At 42.4% G+C, this 20,828-nt stretch overlaps 3 protein-coding genes across 4 annotated transcripts in view; 2 read left to right on the forward strand and 1 right to left on the reverse strand.

Annotated features, from left to right (window-relative positions):
- LOC117807845 (mucin-2-like) overlaps positions 1 to 1,507 on the forward strand; it is a 6,465-nt gene extending 4,958 nt beyond the window's left edge. For both annotated transcript variants that reach the window (XM_034677259.1, XM_034677266.1), the window contains exons 4-5: positions 175 to 332; positions 570 to 1,507. In XM_034677259.1, coding sequence (XP_034533150.1) covers positions 175 to 332; positions 570 to 614 — 203 coding nt within the window. In that variant the 3' untranslated portion in view covers positions 615 to 1,507. The remainder of the gene's footprint in view (positions 1 to 174; positions 333 to 569) is intronic.
- A 441-nt stretch (positions 1,508 to 1,948) lies between these two features.
- Positions 1,949 to 8,760, reverse strand: LOC117807836 (actin cytoskeleton-regulatory complex protein PAN1). Its single transcript, XM_034677248.1, has 12 exons — positions 8,650 to 8,760; positions 7,330 to 7,397; positions 7,065 to 7,089; positions 5,644 to 5,786; positions 5,479 to 5,560; positions 4,446 to 4,563; positions 4,295 to 4,353; positions 3,821 to 3,897; positions 3,372 to 3,463; positions 2,876 to 2,946; positions 2,664 to 2,810; positions 1,949 to 2,406 (listed from the first exon to the last, which is right to left on the reverse strand). Coding segments are annotated over exons 1-12 (1,005 nt in total). The 5' UTR covers positions 8,651 to 8,760; the 3' UTR covers positions 1,949 to 2,284.
- Positions 8,761 to 8,785: 25 nt separating this feature from the next.
- mmachc (metabolism of cobalamin associated C) lies at positions 8,786 to 11,040 on the forward strand. Its single transcript, XM_034677277.1, has 5 exons — positions 8,786 to 9,036; positions 9,601 to 9,798; positions 9,871 to 10,023; positions 10,137 to 10,313; positions 10,411 to 11,040. Exons 1-5 carry the CDS (start codon positions 8,947 to 8,949, stop codon positions 10,588 to 10,590), a joined length of 798 nt encoding a protein of 265 aa, XP_034533168.1. The 5' UTR covers positions 8,786 to 8,946; the 3' UTR covers positions 10,591 to 11,040.
- Positions 11,041 to 20,828: the final 9,788 nt, after the last annotated feature.

The following is a 20,828-nucleotide window of genomic DNA, read 5'->3' on the forward strand; positions in this document are numbered from 1 at the left end:
CCATTATCATCTTCTTTTTACCTTCAACAGTTGTTTTTGTTTTTGTTTTTGTGCTGACCTGTTCAGTGTGTCTGCTCCTCTTCATCACTCTTCATCCCACTCACTCCGTTTTTATTCGGCCATGTGCTCACCTGGATTCTACCAGCTCAGGTGTCTTCTGTGTTTGTGTTTCAGCTCTGGTAGTCCACGAGTCCTCCTCAGTAGAGCCCCTTCTGACCGGTCTGGTGTCGGCCTTCATCATCACAGCAGTCTTCGTCACCCTGCTGCTCTTCCTCAAACTGCGTAGCAGAGAGAACAGATCAGAGTTCACCCGTCTGCAGGATGTTTCCATGGTGAGCTGACGACCTCCTACACTAACATAGGTCATGATCACAGTCAGACTTTAAGATCACACCTGAGCACAGCTGCTTCTGCAGTCAGTCAACACTTTATTAGAAGTTTTATGTTTAACTGTTATTTAATTCATGTCTCAACAATCGAATCATCTCTTGTGGTTAGTGCATGTCCTCTGTTTATTTATAAGCACCATCAGTGTGTTCATATTAATGTGTGTATGTGTTTGTGTGTAGGACGACATGATGGAGGACACGCCTCTCTCTGTGTACAGCTACTGATGGATGCACCAAACAGAGAGGATTCTGGGTAATGTGTGGACTGGATGCCTGACAGGAGAAGAGATGAGAAAGCTGCAGAGGACAATGAAAGGATGAAGATGATGAAGAAATCGCTTGTTTTGGGCTCTTATTGTGAAAGTCGTGTCAGTCTTTGACTCTGCTTCCTGTTGAAGGTCTCATGATGATGTTTGACCGTCAGCAGAGAGACAGACAGAAATCAGGAGTGTTCAGTGTTTCTGTGTTTGACACACACACGTGTTGTTACGTTGTGTCAGCGTGTTTTAGTGACTCTGTGTGACGTCAGTGTGTTTGTTTACGTCAGTGTGTTTGTTTACGTCCTCAGTATTTTGGGTTCAGATCAGCTCAGGTCAGCTCTCAGGCTGTTTTTACTGTAACCTGTTTTCCAGATGTCCCATCACTCCCAGTTCAGTCTGTGGTCCCCAGGTAGACTCTCTCAGGTCCCTACACTGACTCGCAGTGTGTGTCAGTGTGTGTGTGTCACTGTCGTCCACACAGAAACTGCTGCAGACTGACACACACAGTGAAAAAAGTGAAGACACACACAGCAGCTTGCTCTCACAGTGAGTTACAGACCATGACATCACAGTCAGCTGATCACACACCTGCAGAAATAAAAAAATATTGGTGAATACAAAACAGTTTATTTAAATAACAGTTTCTATTAATAGCATTTTATATTAAAGTAAATAATAACCTTTTGTATAAGATCAAGTGTGAATGTAACAGGAGACATTAGATGTTCCTCCTGTCTTCAGGAGGACTCACCTGATGTTACCCTTCAAACATAATAAGTTATTAAAGTGTTACTTATTGATAACGAGGCTCTGTTGGACGATGTATTCGTGTTTTATTATTAAAAGTATTTTAAAGTCGTCGTCTGTGTTTCATTTTATCCTCTAACATGAGGTCAGGCTTCTTATTAGTAGAAATGAATGAGTGCAGAAACTGCAGTTCTTCAAGTGTCCTCGGGAGGCGGTCTTTAAAACCCAAGAAACCCTGTTGAGTCCAAAAGGTGTTTATATTTAGACAAACACATTCACAGCCTGAGACGGAGAACGTTAGTCTTTATCAAGGACCAATGTACATGGTTTGATTTTTTTAACAGCTCATCAGTTTAGAGTTAAGCAAAAAATGTGCATAATTCAGAGCGTGGATGACTGACAGGTGGGCGTGTTTATCAGGAGGTTTAAGGCCCTCCTAGCTCCTCCCCTTTACTGATTTTTGGATCAGAGGGACTCAGAACATGTGCTGAGCTTTGGGAGCTCTGAACTTTTCATGAATCAACGATCGGAACTGAAGCAGAACGAGTCAGATTATTTTAACAGTTTTATTGTGAAAGACAAAAACACTGAACTGGTGAGGCTGTGTGAGGTGAACACACACGGACTGTGTGAGGTGAACACACACACGGACTGTGTGAGGTGAGCACACACGGACTGTGTGAGGTGAGCACACACGGACTGTGTGAAGTCAGTCTGTGTGTGTTCACCTCACATAGTCAGAGTTCAATCTCTGCAGCTGAAACATAAATCAGAGATCACTGACAGAGTGAGGTCTGATACACAGATTAAAAAAATAAATATGTCAGGAGATAAATATGAAGAGAGGTCAGAGGTCGTTCAGGCTCAGGTCAGAGCCTACATCTGGGTTCAAACGTCATCAAGGAGATCATCATCATCACCATCATCATCATCATCGTCCTGCAGCTGTTCGTCTGCAGCAGAGAGGTCGGACTGATCGCTCAGACTGACTCGACGTCTCCGACGACGATCTGAGAGGCGAAGAAGAGAAGTGTTTACATGACTCCATAACAACCTGTGTGTATGTGTGTGTGTGTTTGTGTGTGTGAGAGAGAGTGTGTGTGGGGGGGACTCCATCTAAAGGGTGAGGTCGGGCTGAGGTGCTGGTGGAGTGGTGGAGGTGGAGGAGTGGTGTCCTGTGATAAGCTGTGTGTGTGTGTGTGTGTGTGTGTGTGTGTGTGTGTGTGTGTGTGTGTGTGTGTGTGTGTGTGTGTGTGTGTGTGTGTACCTGGAGGGTCTCTGTGTTCCAGCCAGGACAGATCGTCTGAGCTCACCTCAGCCAGACTTGGGGTCGGACTGAAGTCCTCTGAGTCAGAGTCCAGGTCCGGGTCAGGCGTGAGTCCTCTGTGGGGGAGAGGGAGGAGCGGGGACGCCCCTGAACACACACTCATGTTATCCTCTGTGTCTATGTGACGGTGTGTGTGTGTGTGTGTGTCTCACCTGGTGTGTGTGCTGACAGCCGATGTTCTCTGGTCGTCCTGAGCTCCTCCTTCAGCTGCGACACATTCGACCTGTTTGAAGAGAGTCATTAGACATGCCTTATACACGCTACAGAAACAGAAAGATAAAAGAAAACTACAAAATAAAAGCACAGGAAATGAACAGAAAAGTGGTTTAATCACTTTCCAATAAAGTTTAAAATCTATATCAGAGTTTAATGTTTATGGTTTAGTTCAAAATCTGACAGACTTTAAAATCTGTATGAGAATTAAAAATCTGTTTAAAATCTGTCCGAGTTTAAATCTATGTCAGAATTTAAAACCTGTTTCAAAGTTTAAAAACTTTCTTAGAAATTAAAAATCTGTTTTTGGATTTGAAATATTTATCACAGTTTGAAATCTGCATGAATTTAAAATCTATAGTAACATAATACAGAGAGAGCAGCTTCTAAAGTATGATCAGGTTTCTTTGAAAAACACAGCACACACCCACGTACCTGATCTGTTGGACCTCTTGTCGTGTGTCTGAGACATTCTTAGTCAGCTCAGAGCTCAGAGATCTGAAGCTGTCAGTCATCTGCTCCACAGTCTAAACACACACACACACACACACACACACACACACACACACACACACACACACACACACACACACACAAACATTCAATTATCAAATTATAGCAATACATTTAACACAGGTGATCGAAGGAACACACATTAGACATAACACATATCGTAAAAAACAACACACAATACATTAAAAACTAAACAACTCTCTCACAGTACGCAAAATACACAAAAATACACACAACGCATAAAAAATAATTTAACACACAACATACACACATCACACAATGAATATAACACACATCATGTTTTTTTGAGTGTTAATTGTACAGTGTGTGTGAGTGTGTGTGTGTGTGTGTGTGTGTGTGTGTGTGTTTACCCTGCAGGTGTGTTGGTCCCGCCTCCTGCTCTCTCTGGTTTCCTCCTGCAGGTGAAGCAGCTCCTCCCCCTGCCTCCCTGCAGAACACAAACACACACTGACAACAGTTCTCTCTCTCTCTCTCTCTGTTTGTGTGTGTGTGTGTGTGTGTGTGTGTGTGTGTGTGTGTGTTAAACTTGGTTTATACCTCTGTGTTGACTCTACGTTGACGTGAGGACCACATACTTGTTCACGTCGCTCTGCACTACTCTTCCTAAACACTAGATGGCAGTGTGATTACTGTGCTCGTCACATCACCAGGTTCTGGTTCTGGTTCTGGTTCTGGTTCTGGTTCTGCTGTGTTCTCTGCTCGTTATGAACAGGAAACTTTGGCGACTGAATCTGAGCGTGATGTTGGAGATATGTAAGGTACAGATCTATGTGAACCTTCAGCGTAGATTCAACACAGACATTTAAATCAGGCTTCAGACTTACTCAGCTGAGTCTTCAGCAGCTCCATGTCTCTCCTCAGGTATTCCAGCTTTGAGCTCAAACTGAACAAACACAAAGAGAAGTTTCATCATCTCTTCTCTCATACCCCAAACACCACTCTGCATCGACCCGATGAGCACTACCCATAATGCACCTCTCCTCCAGGTGGCCGATGGACGTGGCTCTGGTGAATTGTTCCCGCAGACTGCTGAGCTCTTCCGCCTCTCTCCTCCACTCCTCCGCCCCTCTGTTCCTCAGCCTCTGCACCTCCTCTGAAAGAGATGGAGAGAGAGAAAGAGAGAGAGAGTCCTCTTCATCATCGTGTGGATGAATCATAATAATCATGATTCATGTCTTTATAATAATAATAATAATAATAATAACAATAGTACTTTATTTATATAGCACTTTTCAATACAGGTAACAAAGTGCTTCACAGTGGGGAATAAAAACAAGAAGAAGTGAAAAGCAAAATGGAGCGATAAAAAATAAAATGAAATTAAAACCAAAAAGCATGCAAGCTTATAAAACAGATCCTTAAAAACAGAGTTAAAATTAAAGAACATCACACAATAAAAGCTTTTCTGTAAAAGTGTGTCTTGAGTAATTGCATAAAACAAGGGACTGATTCTGCAGGTCTGATCTCCTCTGGCAGGCTGATCCAGAGTGTAGGAGCCCTGACTGAAAACGCCCTGTCCCCTTTGGTTTTCAGTCGGGTCCTTGGAACAGCTAACAGAGCACTGCCAGAGGATCTCAGACTGCGTCCAAGATTGTAGGGGGATAAAAGCTCAGAGATATATAGAGGTATAACAAATAATCCTCCTGTGATCAGCTCTCTCTCGTGTTTGCATCTCAAACCTTTCAGTCGGATTGTTTAGAAGTAGAAAATAAACGATCGTATGTCTCAAGTTTATGGTCTTAATCTCTAGTTTTAAGTCTTCCTCAACACAGCAGGATGTTAGTTTTATGAATGATGGTCCCATTTAGAGTCGCAGAGAGCAGGAAGTATCCTGTCGTCCAAATATGGTCACTTCTGGCTTTAAAAAATAAGATTACAGACTTTAAATGGAAATCTGCCAACCAATGGGTGACTATCTGGAAGCTCCGCCCCCTTCTTATATTGGGTCATGGTGTCTGTCAGTGTGTAGTTGTTGTGTAGTTGTTGTGTATTTGTGATGTCAGGTTACCCTGGAGGTTCTGGATGTGGCTGTGCTGACTGTGTCTCTCTGACTCCATGGTGATAACTCGATGTGTCAGAGACTGAATCTCCTGAAAGACAAATAAAAACACTGTCAGCAGAGACATCACTCACACACCTGTCTCTGAACACACACCTGTCTTTAAACACACACCTGTCTCTGTATCTGCAGCTGGGACTGCAGCGTGGCCAGGTCTGACCACTGAACGCTGACAGGCAGGGGGCGCTCTCTGTGAGGGAGGGGGCGAGGAGGAGGAGGAGGAGGAGCATCGATCCTCTCCCTCACAGGAAACAGATCTGTAGAGGAAGAGGAGGGTGATAAAGGAGGCTCCATCAAAGATCACGAACCAATGATATAAAGACGTAGCTGTCATCAGGTACAGAGAAGGAGTTTATGGGGATTTCTCTTTGAGTTTACTTTGTTATGTTTTTTTATGTTTTCTTCTTTTCCTGTAAATAAGATGCTTTAAAATGTAAATATTTACACTAACAGTCAAAAGTTTGGACTCACCTTCTCATTCAATGGTTTTTATCTATTTTAATCATTTTCAACATTGTAGATTAATACTGAAGACATCAAAACTATGAAATAATCTGGTTTTGCCATAATCTGGATTACAACAGTAGTCAAATAGGGCTATCCATTGTGTACTAACCCTACCTCTGAACAACACAACTGATGGTCTCAAACACATTAAGAAGGCAAGTCATTCTACAAATGAACTCTTGACAAGGCTCATGTTAATTAGAAACCATTCCAGGAGACCACTTCATGAAGCAGACTGAGAGAATACCAAGAGTGTGCAAAGCTGTCATGAAGAAAAAAGGGGGCTACTTTACAGAATCTAAAATATAAAACAAATTCTGCTTTGTTTAACACTTTTTTGTTAATTAAATAATTCCATGTCCTTTCATAGTTTTGATGTATTTGGTATTAATCTACAGTGTTTCAAATAATTACAATAAACACAAACCCTTGAATGAGAGGGTGTTTCCAAACTTTTGACTGGTAGTGAATATAAGATCATGTTGTGATGATAAGGGTGCACATGTATAGTCTTTATATGACTTTATAGGAACTATGTTTTAAGGGCTGTCGGTGTTGATTCATTGATTAATGTCTGAAATTATTGACTCTAATATACGTCCCTGATTATAAGATGACCCTCCCTTTTCAAGACTAATAATGTTAACCTGTCACTTCTGCATAACCTTTCCTGACTGCCTATAATTACAACTATTTATACCATGTGTACCATTTGTATACGCCTTTACATTTTATTCTTATTTTTTATTTATCTATTTTACTATATATTTATTTCCATTCTCTATTTGTGCTCTTTTATTCTCGTACTACTCTTGCTGCTATGAGTTCAATAAAGTATTATCTTATTTCAGCTTATCTTATATTCATTTTTAGAAATAATCACCAATCAATAGGAAAGTAGAGGAGGAGTGGTATTTATAAATTTGCACTCTTTTTCAGGTGTGTAAATTGAGGTACATGCTGCAGAATTTCTTCTGTGTTATGCTTTCATGACTGTAGATGTCTGCGCACACACACAGGTCACTCACCTTCTCCAGGTGAGCTCAGTCTCTCCTAAAGACAGATCAATATTTCATCATTAGAAATTATTCATACATAAAATCATAAAACCTCAACATAAACAGTCATTTATCATCTTTATTGATCATCTTCACACAGCAAACCTCCTGACCAATCAGAATAAGCTGAGTGGCTCTCCAGTGACACCTACAGGAAGCTCACCTGTACTTCACCTTTAAACTCTATGAGTTTGAGCTTTATTAAACATGATGAAGATGCTCTTATCACACTCACCCTCATCTTCGCCACACTGCTGTCGGCTACAGAGAGGAGAGAGCTCAGCTGACGGTCCCAGCTCATCACTGAGGAGACACACACACACACACACACACACACACACACACAGGTTTAATGATCAACACAGACTCTGTAAAAGAGGCGGTGGTGCACTGGATGCCACGCTTGAGACCTCACTGTGATGAACTGTTGCTGGTGATTTTATCTTAAAGGCTGAAATCTTCACAGCTCGTCTGGTAAGAACATGAATGATACTGATGGCACACACACACTCTCTTTAGGTTTCCACTCCTTTTATTTTCTTTTACATTGAATGGGTGAATGTGGTTTTACTCTTATGGACGCACAAAAACTATGGAATAAAGGATGAGGGGGGAATAGGAGACGTCTCCTCCTACCAGCTGCATCACTCTGACTGAGGGGTGTGCACGTGTGGCTCTGTGCATCCTGCTTTTGGTCCTTCAAAATAAAGGTCGTCTACAGGTGAATTTGGAACAACCTTTTGCACACACTGTATCAACAATGAGTTATCACATATATTTGTGTTTTTATCACTGATGGCCAACTTTCTCTCTCTCTCTCTCTCTCTCTCTCTCTCTCTCTGTGTGTGTGTGTGTGTGTGTGTGTGTGTGTGTCTGTGCTGACAGCATGTCACACAGAAACAGTACACCTGTCAGAGGTGTTGCCTCAGTCAGGTGTCTGGTACCTGTGGATAAGTGTGAGGCTCAGCTCCGTGTCACTCAGCAGATTAAATTACAGCTGAAGGATAGTCAAACATCACTGACTCCGATCAGCTGATCATCAGAGTGCAGAATGATGACGTGATGGATCTACTTTATTGATCCGCAGGTGTGTGTGGAGTGTTTTCCTTACACTCCAGGGTCAGATTAAAACCCTAGACTGTTAACAAAAACGTGTAATCCTCATATACAGACCTGGAGGGTTATTAACCTTCCCTGAACCCTTTATTTAAGACACTACAGTAGATGCAGACAGTTTGTTAAAGCCATAGGTTAAAGCAGGTTGTTTCCTAATCACAACATTAAACCTGAAGGGGGCGTGGCTAACTGCGCGTCAAATATTGCTAATATCAAGCCGTTGCATTAACAGTAAGCTAACGTTAGCATCTCTGTCCGGTGATGTTTTTATCTCTATGTTTTAAAGTTATCTCTCCTCTGACGGTTTGAAAAGTTAACATCGTCTATTATAGATTTATCATGTCCTAAATAAACAAAACGAGCCGCTAAAAACAGAATAAACCACATTAAAACAATATTTAGCACGTTGTTTAAGTTAGCTGCTAATCAGAATACTCACTGAAGACGACTCCACTTTTAAATCCAGGAGCCCGCAGCAGCGTAACAGCGACGTGATGACGTAGGATGCCACTGCGGAAGTCTTCTGGGTATTGTAGTAGAAGACTGATTACCACAAAATGAGCGCTCAGTATCAGAGTTACTTGAATACACAACCCCTTATATGTAATCTGTTATCTTCCTTATTTTATATTAATTAAAAATGAGAAGTCAAACCGGAAACAGACACATCATTTCAGACTGCCACCCGAAGAACAGCATTACCCACAATCCACCGCTTTGATGTTAGCAAACAGCAATGGCGGCGTCCATAACCAGAGTGGAAGATGTATCAGGACCTCTGGAGAAGTGTTTGTCAGGACTCGGGTTTGAGGTTCACCCCCTGAAGGTGAGTGGATTTACATTCAGCATCATGTTGTTGTTGTTTCAGTGCAGTTTTAGTGTGTTTTTATGTTGTTTTAAGGTTGTTATGGGGTCTTTCTGTCCTAATGTTGTGACTGATTTTGATCAAACAGCATCAGACTAAGATCAAATAGTTCAGTGATCTGTCTGTGCACCTGCAGAATACTTAGGAGGTGAAATACAAAGAACATATAAACATGGGTGTACATTATTTCACTTTTATTACCAGTGTTTTAGAATGGTGTCTGTCCACCTGTCTGTCTCTCTCAGGTGTGCTGTGTTAGCTGTCTCTCTCTCTACCTGTCTGTCACTCTCAGGTGTGCTGTGTTAGCTGTCTCTCTCTCTACCTGTCTGTCACTCTCAGGTGTGCTGTGTTAGCTGTCTCTCTCTCTACCTGTCTGTCTCTCTCAGGTGTGCTGTGTTAACTGTCTCTCTCTCTACCTGTCTTTCTCTCTCAGGTGTGCTGTGTTAACTGTCTCTCTCTCTACCTGTCTGTCACTCTTTCAGGTGTGCTGTGTTAATTGTCTCTCTCTCTACCTGTCTTTCTCAGGTGGGCTGGTATAACGCGGTCCTGCCCCCCTCCCTGGCCCTGTCGTACCCTGATGACACGCTGGCCGTGGTGGTCTTCAGCACTCCTTCCATGTTTGAGAAAGCCTTCCTGCCCTTCCTTGAGGAGCAGAGCTGTGGGGGTGTGCGTGACCCGATCGATCAGTGTGTGAGACAGTGTGTGTCCTCTGCTGTCTCTCAGGTATGTGATAGATCATTATATTATATATCTGTAGGTGTGTTCAGCTCCTCAGACCTGTCTGTGTGTCTTCAGTGTTTCCAGGGACAGAAGGTGGACGTCAGCTATGACTTCGAGCTGCTGCCCAGCAGGAGGCCTCGTTTCCTCGCTCAGACGGCGGCTCACGTGTCCGGAGGAGCGTATTACTACCAGCAGAGTGACGTCACAGATCCACCATGGACGGACAAAGTAACTTAACTCATCAACTTAATTTACTAACTTCTGACATAACCTTCTGTGACTGCTAATAGCTAAAGCAATGCCAAAACAAAATATACCTCTCTCTCTCTCTCTCTCTGTAGAAGATGTTTGGGGTGTGTGTCCACCCTCAGTTTGGGGGCTGGTTTGCGATCAGAGCCCTGTTGGTGTTCGTGGATCTGAGGGGGGGCTCTGACCTGCAGCAGCCTCCTCCTGCAGACTGTGTGCCGAGCAGGGAGGGACGGGTCCAGCTGCTGGAGGCCTTCAACCTCCGCTGGCAGGTACAGACCATCATCACACCTGAGACACACTTGAGACACACCATGAGTTTACAGATACTCATAAATCAGAGTCACTCAGAGTGTTTTGTCTCTTTAGGACTGGAGCTACAGGAACATCGTCCCTCCGGTGGAAACGTACTCTCAGAGACAGAAGGACTACTTCTCCTGTCGTCCCGCTGAGAGACTCGCTCTGCTGAAGTCGTGGGGTTTCCTGCTGAAGAAGGAAGGGGCTGATGAGACGGCAGAGACTCAGGAGGAGCTGAGCGGACACGGCTGAAGGATGAAACACAAACACAAACTTTCTCTGCTGGAAAGACTTTAAATGAACCTTTATTTGAACCCTGATGGACAGCAGAGGTTTAGTGAGCCTGTTTTCAGGTCCGAGGGAAAACTTGGAGCTCTTGAATGGGAACTTATTCTTCATAAAGCTGCTGTTTGATGTGTTTCATGGTTCACTGTACGGACAAACACTTTTATTTGCCTTTTATTTCCTGAAACACACAAACTGTAGATGTTCAGCAGTGACTCCACACCGTTATCATGACTCCCTCAGTATCAACGTGTTTACACCTGTATCACCTGTAATCTGTCCTCTCTGTAGTTACATAATTTTATCATTAAGTGCCAAAAACACTTAAATTTAACTGTTTCACAAACATTTCTGTTTCTAAAAGTGAAGCTATAAAAAGACAAAATAAAAACATGTCAACAAAATGACTCCAAAGTTCAGATTTTGGCATTTAGTTACATAAATGTTGAAATGTTAAAGCTTTTTTCTCAGATTATTTATAGATCCTTTTGTCTTTATTTAATAGGAGAGCTGAAGAGAGAGATTAAATGACAATGAGAAAGGGTGGGAGGATGGTATGCACCAAACAGAGAGACTGAGAGTTGCATAAGTGTATGGTGAACGGGTGGTTATGTAAGTAGAATCCCATAGTGGCTTTGTCTCACCCTGCAGAAGTACAAAGACATAGACAAGTTTAACAGCTAAACGTTAGACAAGGTGAACAGGACTTCTGCAGGAATATCTCTATTGACATTTCTGTCCTTGTACAGCTCTCCTTCTCTTTGATGTTGACTTTAAACATAAATGAGTCAAAGTTCTCCTCTTTGAACATCCTGTCTGTTATCTCTACCTCTTCTGGTTTCATTGACTTTGTAGAGATCAGCAGCTTAGAGATATTCTCTCCAGCTCTGGATCACAGGACAGGATGTTGCTCCACTTCTCCCTCTCAGAGATGGTTGGGGTCCAGTAGCTCCTCAGGCTGCATTCAGATCTGTGCCCGCTAACATCATTATTTCCCCACGACCAAGACCAGCCTGAGACCACACTAACGTTTTTACCACAGGGTCAGCAGGCAGAGGGGGAATGAGACGGACTATTTTCTGTGGAGTGATTTGATATGACGTGTGATCAGGTTGTTCCTGGTGTCTCTTTAGCTCATTAGAATTAATCTGTGTTCTATTTGGCTTTGATACATCGGAACATTCCGTTCTATTCTCCTTTGATGTGTTCCGTTCTGTTCCGTTCTGTTCTATTCTATTCTATTCTTCTTTGATCTATTATGTTCCATTCCATTCTAGTCAAAAAAATGTACCACAGTGTCAACAGGCAGAGGGAGAATAAGACGGACTACTTTCTGTGGAGTGATTTGATATGACGTGTGATCAGGTCATCCCTGGTGTCTCTTTTGCATTCTAGAATTAATCACTGTTGTTATTTGCCTTTGATCAACCGACAACATTCCATTCTGTTCTATTCTCCTCTCTCTGACCAATCAGAGTTGAGTATTTAACCTGTAGTTAACTGCTGTGGTTATTTATTGAATGTTTGTAGAGTTGATGACTTAGTTTTATTGTTATTATCTATTGGTGCATCTTGTGTCCAGGCTGCGACACGTGTCGTCCCATTCATCTCCTCACACCTCCTCCCTCACACTCTGCTCACCTGGTCTCTCACAGCCTGTGAGGGTTCAGTGTTCAGTGTGCAGACTTCAGGATGGAGATTGGGATGGAGCCAGATCCTCTCAGTCGTTCTGCAGCACTCTCAGAGTGGGTCACTTTCTCTGCTTCACCTCTAGATGTCACTCTCTTCATAACAGACAAATCACTCAGATTGAACACACAGACTGCAGATAATCTGCTGTAATCTGCTGTTATTGTTTATGTAATCTGATCTAAAGTTTATCAGAATAATGTAATCTCAGTTTCTGTCACTGACTCGTGATAATCTGATGTTTGGGTCTCTGTTCTCTGACTGTTCGCCATGACTTTTAGTCTCTCTGAGTTTTCCTTCACTTCACTAAAACACTCCTCCCTTCCCTCTCTCCCTCTCTCTTACTGCATCCCCCCCTCCTCACCCTTCCTCACCCCCCTCCCCTCTCTGTTTACTGAATCAGCGTTTCAGTTTGCTGCAGGCCTGCAGAGAGGCAGAGCATGGAGTTAATTATCGCCCCCCCTCGATGTGTTTGCCCTGTAGAAACTCTGCAGTAACTCTCAGCCCCTCCATCTGCTGAGGATCTGTAACCCAGATTTAATGATCAGCACATCAGCTCAGCCAGAGACCCGGGTCTACAAAGACCAAACACTGAGGATTCTTCTTTAACAGAGACACAAAGAAGAGACGATGGAGGAGAGTTTATCCACATGCAGACCTCAGAAAGAGGAAGGCCAGCAGAGGAGGAGGAGGAGGACTGTCAGAGTCCTTTCATATCATTTAATATAATCTGATATGAGATAACGTTAGCCGTGTTAGAGAGAGAGAGAAAAAGCAGAGTGATATCACAGAGATGATCAGAGAGAAGCAAACAGCTTCACTCTGACTGAGAGTAAAAACCTGAGTTAGATTCAATGATATGATATTCTAAAACCCTACACAGGTAAAATGCAGACTTTTGCAATAGTATGGAAGCCCTGAATGGACAGTCATGCAAACATTTGCTTAACACTGTTTCCTGTGACAACAAGTACAAGCAGCTTTTCTAATGATACGTCTCATTAATCTCATTATCTCGAGATAAGCACTCCTGTTTGTGCCGTGATAACATGATTGTTTTAGTCGTCATTACAGGATCTTAATCTACATTATCTCATTGCCTCGAGTTAATCCGGCTGTTATTTCTATTTTTTAAAAGTTTTTTTATCAGACTCAGCCGACGCATCACAAAACAATAATACAGCCATCAGACTCAAAGGCAAAACACCTAGTCCATAATCCCAAAGTAAAAATAAAAAAGTGAATAAAAGTAACACAATACTAAAAATAAGTCAATACATACAAATCAACAATACTAAAATTAATAATATTAATTAAAAAGGTAAATAATTAATCAAAAATATTTAGGATAATAATAAAAAATTACATGAAGTGAACTCTAAAGAAAAATGAATCCAGCTGTTAAAACAAGTAGAACCATATTTATCTAATTCATTTGAGATAGTAGTAATGTTATTCCTGTAAAAACAAAATAATTTCTGTTATTTTTTAAATCTTCTTTATCTTGTTATCTGGAGAGAACTCTGATTGTCCTGCAATGACAATATAATTTCCGCTCTTCTTTTGAGATCTTACCTGATTTATCTTGTTTTCTCAGGATCACTACCCTTTATTTGACATCTCTACTCATTTCTAGTGTCATCTCAAACTAAAAATCGTTTATTTCGCCTCAATAAAAAAGATGAATTTGATATTTTTTCAAGATCTGGGCATATTTAGCGAGTTGCAGCTCACATCAGATACAAAACTCTAATCATGACTTCCAAAGCAGTAACCAAAACCGCTCCAGTTTACCTGGAACCCCTCACCAAGGTCTACTGCCCTTCTTGCCCGCTATGCTCAGCCTCTGAAAAGCGCCTAGTGTTTGAGCACATAAGGCCTCAAAACTGCATTCGATCTGCAGAGTCCCTCTCTACTTTCAAAAGACAGCAAAAGACCCAGCTCTTTAGGAAGCACTATGCACTTAGCTAGACTGTTCTCCACTGTTGTCCCCAGTGGCAGACCATGTCTTCCAGCTACGATTGACTCACACTGTCCTGCTCTACTCTGGGAATCTGTGTTCAGCTCTGGAGTGACCCAGCACTTGGTACTTTGGTCATTATTGTGGTGATGTTAATTGTTAATGATGATGATAATGGAAAGTCTTAAATGGTTTGGTTGCTTCATTGTAGATGTTCCTTATTTTACAAAAAAAAAAAAAAAAAAAAAAATTCATTACTTACTTTTGTGCATTGCCTTTACACTGCTTGGCAGTACCTGCACCCAAATTGTCTTGAAGCACTTTGTTACTCTTACTGATCTTGTTTCCTCTTGTCTAGATCTTTGCTTGTGTTGTTCTTGTTCTCGTATGTACGTCGCTTTGGATAAAAGTGTCTGCTAAATGACATTGTAACATTGCAACATCTCAAACTAAAAATTGTTTCTTTCATTTCTTTCACCTCAATAAAAAAGCTTTTTTCTCTTTAGATCTCTTCTTAGATGTCTTGTTATCTCGAGATAATGCCAGTTTTCCTGTGACAAAAAGTTGACTTTAATAATTTTTTAAGATCTGGGCATATTTATTTCAGTATCTGAAGTGAGTGCAGTTTGCGTTTCTTCAATAAAAGGATGAATTTAATTGTTTTGTGACGAACTGATCATTTTATTAAATTTCTTTATCTCAAGATAACTCTGGTCTTCTTGTGATACTGAGATTATTTCAGTTCATGGTCTCAAACACACAACTTTATCTCAGCTCCAGTGAATTCATCTGGTTGTGCTGTAATAAGAAATACATTTTAGTCTCTCTAAATATTTCCTTTTTATTTGATTTTCTTGAGATAACAACATGTGAAACAAAACACTTGCAGTTGTATTTATTTGTTATTTAAAAATACCATGCATATCAATTTACACTTCTGTAAATATCCCAGAATTAGCCAAAAGGCTAGTGTACATCCGTAGTCCCTTGCCAGATGTTAAAAAGGCTCCCTGAAAAGATCAAGATTAAAAAAAGATAAAATAGGATCAGAATCAGAAGGTAGAGGAGAAACCAAAACACAAACAAACAAACAAACAAAAAAGAGAAGAGAAGAAAAGAACAAATAGCACCATACGATTAAAAATGACTAAAAGCTTATGGACATAATATGTCAGTCTTTGAGATAGTGTCCATGGACATAAAATACATGGAGCAAGACAATCAGGAAGCAGCAATGAGGAAGTGTTAAAGAAGACACATGCAGACACAACAGGACAACATTTAACAGTGCTGTACATATTTGCATCAGGCAGTGACTATCAATCATTAAACTAGCTGCATGCAATTCAAATGAGGCAACACATAGACTGAGCAACAGATGAGCGCAACAAATAGACAACACAAGCAAGCAACAGTGAGTTAAAAAACACAGGACAATTCACTGAGAGCCGACACAAGGTGGCAGAGATCTTGTTTTTCATCTTGTTATCTCGAGATAAAGTTTGTTTTTCCGTGATTGCACGATAACATCAGCAGTTTCCCAAGAACTGGACATTTATCTCATTAGCTCAGTTGGCTTTCCCTCAATAGAAGTTAATTTTTCAGTGTTTTTTTAAAGACCTCAGCTTTTAAATCTCTTTATCTTGAGAAAACACTTTCAGCTGTTTTTTCAACTTGTTTTTCTTCATCTTGAGTTTACACCTCTGTTCCTGTGTGCGTCTTATTTATCTCATTATCTCTGGTTTAAAGATCTCTGGTTCAAGATCATATATGTATTTTTCTCTAAACTGACATAAAGACTGATGTTCCTGTGATATCCCCATTAACAGGTTACTGCTGGCTGTTTTCTTAAGATCTATATTATTCATCTCTTTATTTTCACATTTCAACATTTGTTTTCCTTTGACAAAGAGATAACTTTATTTCTGAGAGGAGGTGTACTCCTCTTGTGTTCCTCTAACATCTTGACTCATTTATCTTGTTTTTTCAATGTGAAGATGTTTGTTTCCTGGGAGAGGAATATTTTAGCTGTCATTGCCCACATTAATGTGATAAGTTAAGACTATTTCTATGTTTTCTTTGTGCTTTATTACTCTGTGATATGAGTTATGATCACCTCCTGTTCAGTCCAGATGTCAAGGAAACTGCTGAACTTGTAATCCTGAACAAACGGAGTGAATAAAATGTATAGATGCATGTCCAATCAGGCCTTGTGTTATATATACGTTCAGTATAAATGAAGGAGTGCCGGCTGAGAGTGTTCTGCAGTGAAGATGTAAAAATAATTCAACAATGTGTCACGTGATCTCTGCCTCTCCACAGCTTTTAACTTTTAAAACCAGCTCCTTATCAGTTCTTGGATTAGCATAATTAGCTAGTCCTCTGGCTTAGCCCCCCCCCCCCCCCCCCCCTCACACACACACACACACACACACACACACTGAGATTTGCTGTTAGTATTCAGAGGACAGCGGGGTCTGAGAGGACAGAGAGGACTCTTTTCATGTCAACACCACCCAGATGTCTCTGCAGCTCCTGTCCACACCTGCTGCTGACTGCTTCACCTGCAACCAGCCTAGCATACCTGAACTTCCATCACACCTGTCAGGTTTTATGGTGCATTGTGGGAAACGTAGGCAGCAGATCAGAAAGCAGAATGATTTGGATCAACGAGCCTCCCTCTCTGCGTCACATGTTAAAGGAGGTAAATGCTAAGCTAAGCGCGCAGCAGCTCTTTGATGCAGTTTAACATGCAGACATGTTTCCTGCTGCCTGCTGATGATGTACAGCTGTGCATTAAGAATGACATCATAGCTTTCTGCAGCTCTAAATCTGTCACTGACGTCCAGCTCTAACAGACTCTGCCCACATGATGCTGGGGAGAAGAAGCTCTGCCCACAGGAGGGATGGAGCTTTGTTTGTTCTTTTATTCTGTTTTTCATCTTCAATCCATCACTAATTATTTCTGTTTTACTGATGACTCTTCTCAGTGTCCACCTGCCCCCCCTCCCCCTCTGTGATCAGGTGTCTCAGTGTGTCTCTCAGGTGTGTTCGTCCTTCACACTCGTCTCTTTGTGTTTCTGCAGAAGAGCATGATGCAGCGAGCCCTTTAGCAATGAAAGAAGAGAGTTGTTTCTACGCCAAGAACATCCTTTTTCATCCTGTTTAAAATCCTATCAGAGACAAGAGGAGGAGCACACACACACTCACACACACACACACACACACACACGCACACACAGACACAGATCGATGGATCGATAGCGAAGCCTCTTGGTGAGAAAAGAGGCAAGCAGGAGGAAATAGAATCATATCTCTTCTTCTCTTTGAATCCATCTTTGATCCCCCCTCTCTGTCTCTCTCTCTCTCTCTGTCTCTCTCTCTCTCTCTCTGTCTCTCTCTCTCTCTCTCTCTCTCTCTCTCTCTTTATTGATCGTTCAGTTTTATCTGCAGTCTCCTGATTGATATCTAAAGCTGCATTTAACACCTCTTTGAGTGACAGGTGTGAGCTGCAGGTGTCCCCTCAGTGGAACTTTAACCTTTTGTCGTGTTTGTGGTGTTGGAGCCTTTTGGAGATTTGTTCATGTAAGTATCAGACAGATAATCTGTCGGTGTGTGCACTTTAATGTGCCAACCAGTGACTTTATACAAAGATGCACAGCATATCTCCACCTCCTTTGTTGGACAGAAATGAAGCCAAAGCCAGTCAGTTATTGAGAAAGCCGGACAATAATTTGGTCTAAGTGTACGCAACATATCTTAGATTTTCTGTGAAAATATCTTCTTTTTTGAGTAATTAAGGAAACAACTTTAGTTAGTCCTACCTCCCTTTAATCCTTAATCTGCTGTAAACAGGTGAGTTGAATATAAATTCAGCCGTACAGTTGTCATGAAGAGAGAAATGAGCTATAGAGACCCAAACTGTTTTTGTACCAGGCTGTAAACATGTTTATATCTGCTGTAAGATTTTAACATTGGGCTCTATGGGGACCGACTCACTGCAGGAGACAACCTCTAGTGGACACTGGAGGAACTGCAGTGTATGAAGCTGGCTGCTGGCTGCTGCTTGGTTTCATCTTTCATGTTGGTGCTGAGCTGCATTCAGGGTCGCCTGAGGAGAGTCACACCTGGATCTTTAGTGACACGGACAGAGGAGAGACTCTTCACTGAGATGATGTCATGTGTTCATACAGAATCATACCTACTTACTGATGATGTAACAGAGTGTGTGTGCCTGTGTGTGTGTGTGTATGCGTGCGTGCGTGTGTGTGTGTGTGTGTAATAGACTCAGACACTTCGTGATGATCTGTGGTTTAATGTGACTCCTCTCAGCTCCACAGTGACGACAGAGAGGAAATAAAGACAGGATGAGACCTCATTAAGGACACTCAGCAGGCGTGCGTGCATGTGTGTGTGTATGTGTGTGCATGTGTGTGTGTGTGTGTGTGTGTGTGTGAGCCCTAGGGAGGTTAATAAAGGAAACAGCTCAGATTGAGGTGAAGGATTCTCATCAGAACCATTTAAATCAGGAAAGATGTCAACGAGAGGCAGCGAGCACAGGGACAGATAGGATGTGTGGGGCTGTGTGTGTGAATGTGTGTGTGTGTGTGTGTTTCTTGGTGTGCTAGTGTGGGGGTCAGTGTGTGAATAAAGGTGGGTCAAATGTCTGAAGTGATAGTTCAAAGCTGAAACTCTGAGATCACTCAGATCAGTTGTCAGGAGGAGGGCGGGTTGAGAGACGATTCGTGTCATGGTGTGTGTGTGTGTATGTGTGTGTTTGTTTGTGTGTGTGTGTGTGTGTGTCTGTGTGTGTGTCTGTGTGTGTGTCTGTGTGTGTGTGAGGGTGTGTGAGAGTGTGTGTGTGGGGGACTCCATCTGAAGGGTGAGGTCGGTCTGAGGTGCTGGTGGAGTGGTGGAGGTGGAGAAGGGGGGTGAGTCCTTGGGGTGTCCTGTGATAATGAGCCGTGAGTCTCAGAGGAAGAGGAGCTCTATTCTGAGATTTAATCTGCTCACCTTCTACTGAACACACATACACACACACACACACACACACACACACACACACACACACACACACACACACACACACACCACACACACACACACACACACACACACACACTCAAAGGATAAGGAGGACCTGGAGAGCTTGGTGTTAAGGTTTCACTCTTCCTTTCCTGGCAGGGTAAATATCTGAGTGTTCATCGAACAGCTGTTTTCGTGTTTGATGATAATAAAGAATACAAATGAAGTTAAACAGTCAAAAGAGAACAAACCTTACCTTTATTAATCAAAGTTTATAAATAAGTAATAAAGTTTTATTCTAAATGTGTTTTATTTTCCGGTTTGTCTTGTTCAGAGTAAACTCAGTCAGGAGTTTAGTTCTGTGAAAATAAGTCAGAGTGATGCCCTTCATCAGAAAAGATCTGCAAATGATTCATCAGAGGAGTTTAAATACCAACAGAAAGGTCTGAGTGCTGCTGCAGCTTGAGTGTGTGTGTGTGTGTGTGTGTGTGTGTGTGTGTGTGTGTGACACACTCGGCTGTCAGGATGGATTGAGGCTGCCTGGCTCTGGGATCAGGTCTGGCACTCTGGCCTCGCCCTGCCATGTCTGGTCTACCACCCATCATGACAGAGGGTTACACACACACACTCACTCACTCACCCCCCCCCCCCCCCCCCCCCCCCCCACACACACACACACACACACACACACACACACACACACACACTGTCTTAACAAAGAAAAAGTGACATTAAGGACTGATCAGCTGAACTTCCTCACCTCTGCTCATTCTCTCTCTTTCCCCTCCTTATTCTACTTCTCTTTCTCTTCTCCAACCCGCTCCTCCCCAGCCTCCTCCCCTGCTTCCTTTTCTCCTCCTCCTGTTCCGTCACCCTCCTCCATCTTTTCATCCCCTTTCGCTTTTCTCCCTCTTCACTTTCTTTCTCACCCTCTCCTCCTCCTTCTTCTCCCCCTATTTCTCTTCCATCTCCTCACCCACTCCTCTTCTTCATTGTCCTCCTTCTCTTCTAAACCCCTTCTCCTCTTTCTTATTCCACTCGTTATTTCCTCCTCCTGTTCCTCATCTTCTCTTCTTCTTCCCCTTGTTGTCATCCTCCTCCTTCTTCCTTTTCTCAATCTGCCATTCCTCCTTTTCACTTTCTTCTCAACTTCCTCCTCCTCTTCCTCTCCTCCTTCTCCCTCCTCTCTCCCTCCCTCTTTTGTCTCCTCCTCCTCTTCCTCTACTCCTCACTCTTCCCTCTCCTCCTCCTCTTCCTCTTCTCCTCCTCCCTCTTCCCTCTCCTCTTCCTCTACTCCTTCCTCCTCCATCTCCTCTTCCTCTCCTCCTTCCTCCTCCATCTCCTCTTCCTCTCCTCCTTCCTCCTCCATCTCCTCACTCTCCTCCTCCTCCTATACTCCTCTTTCTCTCCTCCTCTCTGCAGCAGCTGACCCGTCCTGCAGAGGTGAGCAGATAATGAAACTGCTTCTCCTGCCAAAAGAGCAGAGGAGATATCTGAGGTGAAGAACGGGAGAGGAGAAGTCAGGAGAGGA

This window comes from Notolabrus celidotus, chromosome 2 (assembly GCF_009762535.1).
Source record: "Notolabrus celidotus isolate fNotCel1 chromosome 2, fNotCel1.pri, whole genome shotgun sequence".
In the NCBI taxonomy this organism is placed as follows: Eukaryota; Metazoa; Chordata; class Actinopteri; order Labriformes; family Labridae; genus Notolabrus; species Notolabrus celidotus.

What these genes read in the sequence shown, in the direction of transcription:
- LOC117807836 (XM_034677248.1), bottom strand. An exon ending in GCAGTGTGGCGAAGATGAGG is followed by an intron (nt 7,090 to 7,329) that starts GTGAGTGTGATA and finishes ATCTGTCTTTAG; the next exon opens with GAGAGACTGAGCTCACCTGG. An exon ending in GGGACCAACACACCTGCAGG is followed by an intron (nt 3,464 to 3,820) that starts GTAAACACACAC and finishes GTGTGTGTTTAG; the next exon opens with ACTGTGGAGCAGATGACTGA.
- mmachc (XM_034677277.1), top strand. Translation starts at nt 8,947, where the DNA reads ATGGCGGCGTCCATAACCAGAGTGGAAGATGTATCAGGACCTCTGGAG. An exon ending in TTGAGGTTCACCCCCTGAAG is followed by an intron (nt 9,037 to 9,600) that starts GTGAGTGGATTT and finishes TGTCTTTCTCAG; the next exon opens with GTGGGCTGGTATAACGCGGT. An exon ending in TGTCCTCTGCTGTCTCTCAG is followed by an intron (nt 9,799 to 9,870) that starts GTATGTGATAGA and finishes GTGTGTCTTCAG; the next exon opens with TGTTTCCAGGGACAGAAGGT.